General features: G+C 55.8%; 1 protein-coding gene across 1 annotated transcript in view; it reads left to right on the forward strand.

Moving 5' to 3' along the window:
• The window catches only part of ZMYND12 (zinc finger MYND-type containing 12), a 19,333-nt gene that overhangs the window by 2,493 nt on the left and 7,521 nt on the right, over nucleotides 1–9,319 (forward strand). The window contains exons 3-4 of the mRNA XM_029962410.1: nucleotides 1,831–1,963; nucleotides 8,133–8,304. Of these exons, the coding sequence (XP_029818270.1) occupies nucleotides 1,831–1,963; nucleotides 8,133–8,304 (305 nt within the window). The remainder of the gene's footprint in view (nucleotides 1–1,830; nucleotides 1,964–8,132; nucleotides 8,305–9,319) is intronic.

Below are 9,319 nucleotides of genomic sequence, written 5' to 3' on the forward strand. Positions count from 1 at the left end.
CTGGGAGCAGCCCCAGGATGGGGCTCGGGACACGCGGAGAAGGCTCAGGATGAGACACGGGAGGCAGGAACGGGCACAGGACGAGGCTCGGGACACTGGGAGAGAGCCCGGGAGAAGGCTCAGGACACTGGGAGAGAGCCTGGGAGAAGGCTCAGGACACTGGGAGAGAGCCTGGGAGAAGGCTCAGGACACTGGGAGAGAGCCTGGGAGAAGGCTCAGGACACCCAGGAGGCAGGATGAGGAGGCAGGGATTGGCCTCAGGATGGGGCCCAGGGCACCAGGAGAGAGGCCAGGATGGGAGCCAGGGGGAAGGACAGGACAGGGCAAGAGGCCAGGACTAGTCCCAGGATGAGGTGTTGGAGGTGGGGACAAAGCCCAGGAGGCAGGAACAGGCCTGGGACAAAGCAAGAGTCAGGGACCAGCCCAAGGACAAGGCTCAGGTCACACAGAAAGGCCCCAGAGAAGGCTCAGGACATGAGGGGAAAGCCTGGGGTAAGGCTCAGGACACTGGGAAAAAGCCCAGGATGAAACACAGGAAGCAGGAACAGATCCAGGAGAAGGCCCAGGACCCAGGGAGAAAGCCCAGGAGGCAGGATCGGGCCCAGACAGGGCAGGAGGCAGGGATTGGCCTCGGAGTGGGGCCCAGGACACCGGGAGAAGGGCCAGGATGAGGCCCAGGGGGCAGGACAGGACAGGGAAAGAGGCCAGGACTAGTCCCAGGATGAGGCACAGGACATGGGGAGAAAGGCCAGGATAAGGCTCAGGACACAGGGAGAAGGCCCAGGAAGCAGGAACAGGCCTGGGACATGGCAGGAGTCAGGGACCAGCCCCAGGATGGGGCTCAGGGCACACAGAGAAGGCCCAGGATGAGACACAAGAGGCAGAAACATGCCCAGAAGAATGCTCAGGGCGTGAGGAGAAAGCCTGGGATAAGGCTCAGGACACTGGGAGAAGGCCTAGGATGAAACACAAGAGGCAGAATCAGACCTGGGACAGGGCACAGGACAGGGATAGTCCCACAGCAGGGCTCAGGACAGAGCCAGGATGAGGGGCTGGAGGCAGGAACAGGCCCAGGACAAGGCTCAGGGCACAGGGAGAAGGCCCAGGATGAAACTGGGGAGGCAGGAACAGGCCCAGGACAAGGACTGAGAGCCAGGGACAAAGCCTGGGATGTGTCTGGGACACAGGCAAAAGTCAGGAATTGTCCCTGGGATGAGGCTCAGGACACAGGGACAGCCCCAGGACAAGGCCTGGGACACAGGGATGGAGCCAGGATGGCAGGGATGAGATCTGGGACAGAGCTCAGGAGGCAGGGACCAGACTGGTATGGAACCAGGGAGCCTGGAGAGGGTCCTGGATGGAACTGAGCAGGGAGGCAGCAGGAGCTGGAGTGGTCCTGCTCGCCTGGAACATTCCTGCTCACTCCCAGCATCGGACAGGGAGCAAATCCAGGAGCTCTGGGGTGTCCCAAACATCCCCCCCCACGGCCCTTGGAGCAATCCCACAGGAACTGAGCATTCCCTGCTCCCACAGTGACCTGGGTTGGGTTGGTCGAGGGGGTTTTGTGTCCATAGGGACACAAATCCAGGGATTTGACTGTACCAGGAGTTCGGGGAGTGATTTAAATAAGGATTTTAACACCCAGCACCAGGTGGGCTTGGCAGGACAGAGCTGTGCCTCCATCTGGGAATATCATGTGCCCTGTGAGCAGCCCAAGGGCTGGGGTGGGGGGGATTCCTGTGGGGAGAGTCCAGAAGGCCCAGCAGGGAATAATCTTCCCTCACACCATCTCCAAGATGGATAAAACTCTGGCTGTGCCCCCTTTGGCAGCGATGCCTCTCACCAGGGGGCCGACTGGAACAGCATCCACGAGAAGATCTGCCCCCTGCTCATCCCACCCCAGCCCTGCTTCCACTCAGAGAGAGCCAGAACACACGGCAAGGAGCAGCTGCTGAGGAGGCAGGTGGGTGCAGCAGAGCAAACACCACTTCAAAGTGCTCCAAGGGAGGTTAATTCCAGCTTCTCTCCCTCCACAAACTGGGCTCCACAGGCTCACCTGGGGTTTTCAGCCACACAGGAGCTTCCAAAGCAGCCTGGGCTGTCACTGCCCATTCCTATAAAACTGAGAGGAATCTGCTGCCTAAAGCAGAGCAGGACTTTTGCCTTCATCCCTTTAGAATTCCTCTCTCTGGATGCTCCCAAGAAAGGCAGCAGGCACCTCCTTGGGTGATTTGGTGCCTGATTGCAACTTGGGAGTTGTTTTTTCAAACAAAGCCTCAGCAATGAGGGGAGTGGAAGCACCCTCTGTGTGATTCTGGAGCCTCCAGCCTTTTCCACAGCCCTCACTGCAAGTCCTGATCTTCCTAAGGCAGCACAATCCTGGCTCTCCTCCCTGGCCAGGTGGTCCATTTCCCTGCTTAGTGCAGGATCCTGCTTCTTCCAGGCTGTCTGAAAGGAGGGAATCCCCTTTCCTAGAGCAGGGGGGGCAAAGAAATCAAGTCCCTTCCCTTTGTTTACCTGCCCAGCTTGGCCCTGGAGTGCTCTTTCCCACTAAGTGCAGTCTTTTATCTCCCGTGGAGCCCCGGGGTAGGTGCAGATGTGCAGCTCCTGCCCAGCCCCGGTGGTTTGCAGCTCTTTCTCTCTCTGTTTGTGGGGTGGCAGGAGCTGCTGCCCCACCGTGTTGCTAAATCCCCCCACCCAGGTGCATCTGCTCCTGAAAACCCTCCCCCTGGAAATAAATTCTTCCTCTGTAATTGCAGAACTCCTAGTCCTGGAGAAAAGGGGCAGCAGACTGAGCTGGGAACAATCCAGCCATTGAGAAGAACATCAGGGATTTGCCACGAGTTATTATTATTGTGTTATTATTATAGGTGTTTCTGGCCCAGGTGTGGGGCTTTGCTGAGCAGCTCATTGCTGTTGTGTTTCTTGGGAGACTCCAGAAAGAGGAATTCTAAATTCAGTTCCAAAGGCTGAGAGGGGATGAAAGAGAATCTGTGAAGGCAAAAGTGCTGCTTGGGGAGAGCTCGTGACAGGCTTTGGGCAGCAGATTCCTCTGGGTTTTACAGGAACTGGGCAGTGACAGCCCAGGCTGGTTTGGAAACTCCTGTCTGGCTGCAAACCCCACGTGAGCCCGTGGAGCAAAGTCCACAGAAGGTGTGTCGGGCCAGCGTGGCCCAGAAAATGCCAAACTTCCTCAGTTCCAGGTTCTGCTGAAGTTGATCCTTCATAAGGTCTGCAGGGAAGGTTAAAGTCGGTGTCACAGGGGGTGTGGCAGGATTTTTTCCACCCAGAACTGCTTGAAGCTGTTCCAAGGAACTCCCCCTCTATTGAACCCTGTGGTTACATCAGCTCAAATCATCCCCTACACATCCCAAGAGCCACGTCAGTGCCAGCTGGAGGAAGTGCTCCTTGATTAGCTGGAAGGTAAGCAGCTGGGTTAATTAGGGGCAGGGAAAGCCAGCAGGAAGGGCTAGAGGAGGAGAGGGAGTTGCTCTAGGTTGGGGTTCACCTGTCTCAGCCTCGGAAGGCAGGGACTGCAGACTGAGTCTCCTTCGAAGGAAAGACTTTAATGGGCCATTTAACAACCCTTAACAATGTCTGTTCTTTGACCCTTGTCTCCAGCCTGGTCAAATAAAATAGGTTCTGGGAACAGGATGTGCTGGGACACTTTGCTTTTCTTCTTTGCTGCAACACTTTGTCTTCCTTCTTTCTGAAGAAAGGAAGGAGACACTGGAAATCCCTTGGTGAGCTCTCCCAGAGAGAGGGAGAAGTGAGAAGAGGAAGAGAATGAGAAAGTGCCTTTGTGCCCAGCAGGGTTTGGGGCAGCCAGGCTGGGCCTGGCCTGGCTGAGAGGATCTGGGAAAGGGGGGAGGTTATTTAGTGCCCTGTCTCACTGGTGGCTGCATCACATTCCTCTTCCAGAGCCAACAAAATGCTTTAAAATGTTCTTCCCTGGGAGGGTAGGGAGGCCCTGGCACAGGTTGCCCAGAGAAGCTGTGGCTGCCCCTGAATCCCTGGAAGTGTCCAAGGCCAGGTTGGACAGGGCTTAGAATTACCTGGGCTGGTGGAAGGTGTTCCTGTCCATGGCAGGGAGTGGAATGAGATGAGTTTAAGGTCTCTCCCAACACAAACCTGGCACAGGTTGCCCAGAGAAGCTGTGGCTGCCCCTGAATCCCTGGAAGTGTCCAAGGCCAGGTTGGACAGGGCTTGGAGTTACCTGGGCTGGTGGAAGGTGTTCCTGTCCATGGCAGGGAGTGGAATGAGATGAGTTTAAGGTCTCTCCCAACACAAACCTGTCTGGGATTCCATGAAAAAAGGCCTTTGGAGCTGAGGGGGAAAGCTCTGCAGTCTCATGATAGCCAGAGGAAAAACCCAGTGCCCAGAGCCTGCCCGTGGGTTTGGTGGTTTTTTAATATTTCTGCTGCACTTCTCCCCCTCCTGCACGGTGTTTGTTTAGAAAACACAGAGCTCCAGCCCCAGCCAGAACACAGGGAAGCTTGGGCACATCCCAATGCCCAGTGGCTCCAGGAGCAGGGAGCCAGGAGTGAGGAGTTTCATTCCTGCTCCTCGTCCGGGTTCCAGAGCTTTGTTGATAGAAATCTGCTGCTGTCAACGTTGCCTTGGGAGTGCCTGCAGCCAGCACCTCCAAACTGACAGAATTCCAAGTTTCTGTTTGGAAAAGAGCCTCACCTGCCTGTGTGATGTTGTGATGTCAGCTCCCCACAGCCCCTGGGCATGGGAAAAGATCCCAGAGGATCCAGCTCGGCAGAGCTCCAGCCACGGCGGCTGCAGGTTCGGCCTGAGCTGATGGGACCTTCCCTCCTCCCTAAATCCTCCTTTCTCCAGGCACACCAGGAGTGTGGGAGTGGATAATGGATGTGGCACTGAACCCTGAGCACATTCCCAACCCCCTGCTCCCACCTGGAGCAGAGCTGGGGTCCTTGGCCTCCCCAAGGCCCCCCAGAAATTGTGTGGGGGCAGTTCAGAGAAACCTCTAATTGCAGCTCACATGAAAAGAGCCCAAAATGAGCAGGGCTGGGGGAAAGGGGGGAAACCAGGCCAGGGACAAAGGGAATTATCCCCCTAGGACTGTTCAGGTCAAAGGGAATGATCCAATGATCCCCCCAGGGCTGTTCAGGTCAAAGGGAATGATCCAGTGATTCCCTCAGGGCTGTTCAGGTCAAAGGGAATGATCCAGTGATTCCCCCAGGGCTGTTCAGGGCCAAAGGGAATGATCCAATGGTCCCCCCAGGGCTGTTCAGGTCAAAGGGAATGATCCAATGGTCCCCCCAGGGCTGTTCAGGGCCAAAGGGAATGGTCCCCCCCAGGCTTGGAACTGTGGTAGAAAATATTCAGGGCTCCAGGGCTCCTCTTGCCTCCTGCCCTTCCTCCACCTCCTGGAAGCTGTGCCAGTGTCCAACCCCCAGCTCTGCAGATGTCTCAGATAGTTCACTCTTGGGAAGCAGAGATGATCCCATCGACAAGGAGTAAAAAAAGGAATGATCCCGATCTCCAGCCCCTCCCAGATGCCAATCTGGGCTGTGCCCACGTACCAGGGCCCTGCTGGTTGCACCAGCCTGGCACAGACGGAAAAAGCAGCCTGAGAAACACCAGCTTTTCCTGCTGCTGCCCCAAGCATGTCCTGGCTTTCCCCTGGGCACCACGTGCTCCCTGGATACAGTTTGGGTTTCATAGAATCCCAGACTGGTTTGGGTTGGGAGGGACCTTAAAGACCATCATTCCAACCCCCTGCCATGGGCAGGGACACCTTCCACTAGCCCAGATTGCTCCAACCTGGCCTTGGACACTTCCAGGGATGGGGCAGCCACAGCTTCTCTGGAAAACCTTCCTTTTCCCTCTCCATATTCTGGTAGCTCAGGGATGGCTGTTATGTTTTCCAGCTCTTGGCAGGGGACTCTTGCTCTGGGCTGTGTTCTTTGAAGCTCTCATTTATCCAAACCAGTGTCTCTTTACCTCAGCCAGGATCTCCAGGAAACACTCCTGGGCTGTCCTGGAGCTTCCCTGTCCCTGAGCTGCTCCTTCACCTCTGGCATGACCCTCTCTGCCTCACTCTGAGCACTTGGAGCTCAGCAAAATGCCAAAGCCTGGCCTCCAGGAGCTCTGGGAATGGTTTCTCTGCCCAGCTTAGCCCCAGCTGGAGGCAGAAGGTAATAAAGAGGTGAAGTGGTATTTTCTGTGGTGCCCGGGGAGTCAGGGCCTCACTGACTTACCAGGGCTCTCCAGCAGCTTCCCTGCCATCCCACTGCTTCCCAGGCAGCTTTCCTGACATCCTACTGCTTCCCAGACAGCTTCCCAGACAGCTTCCCTCTCATCCCACTGCTTCCCAACAGCCTTCCTGCCTCTCACTGCTTCCCAGCAGCTTTCCTGCAGCTCCACTGCTTCCCAGGGAGCTTCCCTGCCACCCCACTGCTTCCCAGGCAGTTTACCAGACAGCTTCCCTGCCATCCCACTGCTTCCCAGCAGCTTTCCTGCCATTCCACTGCTTTCCAAACAGCTTTCCTGCCAGCCCACTCCTTCCCATCAGCTTTCCTGCCACCCCATTGTTTCCCAGCAGCTTCCCTGCAGTCCCACTGCTTCCCAGGAAGTTTTCCTGCAGCTCCACTGCTTCCCAGGCAGCTTCCCTGCCACCCCACTGGTTCCCAGGCAGCTTTCTTGCCATCTCACTGCTTCCCAGGCAGATTTCCTGATATCCCACTGCTTCACAGCAGCTTCCTTCCCATCCTGCTGCTTCCCAGGCAGCTTCCCTGCAACACCACTGGTGGGAAAAGCTGATGGAGAAGTGTTGGGAACTGGCTGGATGGGGCTTGGAGTAACCTGGTCTAGTAGAAGGTGTCCCTGCCCATGGTGGAACGAGATGGGCTTTAAGTCCCTCCCAATCCAAACCTTTCTGGGGTTCTCCAAGGATCCTGACTCTTTTTTCCCTATGAGGGCACAGCATCCACACTCCTGGCAGGGAGCAGCATTTGGATGGAGATGTTTGTGGAGCTGGGGGTCACAGCAGATGCTGCCAAGGGTGAAAAGACCAAATGGTGTGGACTGGCAGGAGCAGCAAAAGGCAGGGAGGAGCCAGACATGGATAAATACAGGATAACTTATAGGTTCTGACAACCAACCCAGCCACTGCTGCCCTGCAAACCCTGGTGGGGGATTTGGGATTTTGACCCGTTTCCAGCCTCTGCACCCAAAGCACCAGCCCAGAGCTGGCCAGGAGAGGGTGGGATGAAGCTGCACTCTGTGTGAGGAGCTCTCCCCTGGCTCCCCAGCTCTGGCAGCCGGAGCTGTGCCCAGCTGGCACCACCAGAGCTGCTCCACTGCCTCTGAGTCAGCCGCGTTCCCGGCAGAGCCCGGCGGAGCCCCTTTGTCTGATCTCTGCTCTGGTCTTGTGATGATCATTTTCTGTGCTTCACAGCTTTTATTGCTCAGCCTTATGAGCCCTTGTCAGGAGCAGTAAAGGATTCTTCATCCTGGAAGACACCACATGACCTACAGGGATGGCCAAAGCTGTTCCTGCTCAGAGCAGGAATGAAGCCAAGCTCTAATATGCTCTAATATGCTCTAATATGACAGCTTTAATGTCTGCCTATTAATTACAGCCACAAACTGCATTACAATCACTGCTTTAGAGTCTGAAAACTTGATTTGAAAAGAAGGCTGTGCAATTGTAACCACTTGGGCTGGTGGAAAGTGTCCCTGCCCATGGCAGGGGATGGAACGAGATGGGCTTTAAGGTCCCTCCAACCAAACTAATCTGAGATTCTGTGATTTTATTCCATGGCAGGGGGTGGAATGAGATGGACTTTCAGGTCCCTTCAGCCCAAACCAGTCTGGGATTCCATGATTTTATTCCACTGCAGGGGATGAATGAGATGGGCCTTAAGGTCCCTCCAAGCCAAACCAGTCTGGGATTCCATGATTTTATTCCATGGCAGGGAGTGGAACAGGATGGGCCTTAAGTTCCCTCCAAGCCTAACCAGTCTGGGATTCCATGATTTTATTCCATGACAGGGGATGGAACAAGACGGATTTTCAGGTCGCTCCAACCCAAACCAGTGATTCTGTGATTTTTCTCTCTCCCCTTTTCTCCCACTGCCCTGCCCCGTGTTTCCCTGCAGAAGTCCATCGTGGAGGTGGCTGTCAGTGCTGCCCAGAGGTTCCTTTGGGAAGGGAAGGCCCTGGAAGCCCTCCCTGCAGCCCTGCAGGCCCTTCGCTTCAGCGCCCGCGTGTTCGGCTGGAGCTCCGTGCAGCTGGTGCCTGTTTATCTCCTCCTGGCCGAGGCCTCCACGGGTGAGCATTGTCTGGATCCAACCCCTGGCAAGGGCAAGGCCTCCTGGGGGTCAGGTTTCTGGTTTCCTTTTCCCATTTATCAGGGAAGGGCCGGCTCTGTGCCCTGCTCTGCCTCAAGGACGTCGCGGGGAGATTTGAGAAGTGCCAAACACACACACACACACGCCCTCCTCACACCCCCTTTCTGTGGGGCTGGGGAAGAGAAGCAATGAAAGCAACTGGAATTCTCGCTCCCTCTCCTCCAATTCCAACAAGAGAAGCCAAATGAAAGTCTGCTCTTTGCTTCTGTGACCTCGGATGACTCCCTGAAGCATCACATTCCTGAGGGTGCTTGGCTGTGCTTTTTATCTCAGGGAGATAAAAAAGGGTTTTTTTGAGGCCGTTGCACCCCAGGTCCATTCACAAATCCTGCTCTGCCTGAGCAGAGCTTTTCCTCTTTGTGTGCTTTGGAAAACACGGCAAATTAGGGCATGGGAGCTGCTCTGCTCCATGGGCAAAGGGCTGAGAGCTCCATGTAAATCACTGCCATTCCAGGAACACACAATGCCCTGCTGGCAGAGCGGGGCTGGCTCAGGGCTCGTTCTAAATGCTGTGGTGAGAGCAGGGGAAAAAAATTCCTATGAGTAATTGCAGTGTGATAGCGTGAGAGTCATGGAGTGAACCTGTTTGGGAAACGTGTCCCAGGGATACTCAGGGCAATAAACCCTCTGCAGAGCCTGGGAGAGCTGGGAGGGTTCAGCCTGGGGAAGGGAAACTCCAGGGAGACCTTAGAGCCTCTTCCAGTGGCTCCAAGAGAACTGGAGAGGGACTTGGGACAAGGGATGGAGGGACAGGACAAGGGGGAATGGTTTTGAGCTGAAAGAGAGTTGATCTAGACTGGGATATTGGGAAGGAATTCTTGGCTGTGAGGGTGGGGAGGCCCTGGCACAGGTTGCCCAGAGAAGCTGTGGCTGCCCCAGCCCTGGAAGTGTCCAAGGCCAGGTTGGATGGGGCTTGGAGCAACCTGGGCTGGTGG

This window comes from Manacus vitellinus, unplaced genomic scaffold (assembly GCF_001715985.3).
Source record: "Manacus vitellinus isolate BGI_N305 unplaced genomic scaffold, ASM171598v3 scaffold_46_pilon, whole genome shotgun sequence".
Lineage (NCBI taxonomy): Eukaryota > Metazoa > Chordata > Aves > Passeriformes > Pipridae > Manacus > Manacus vitellinus.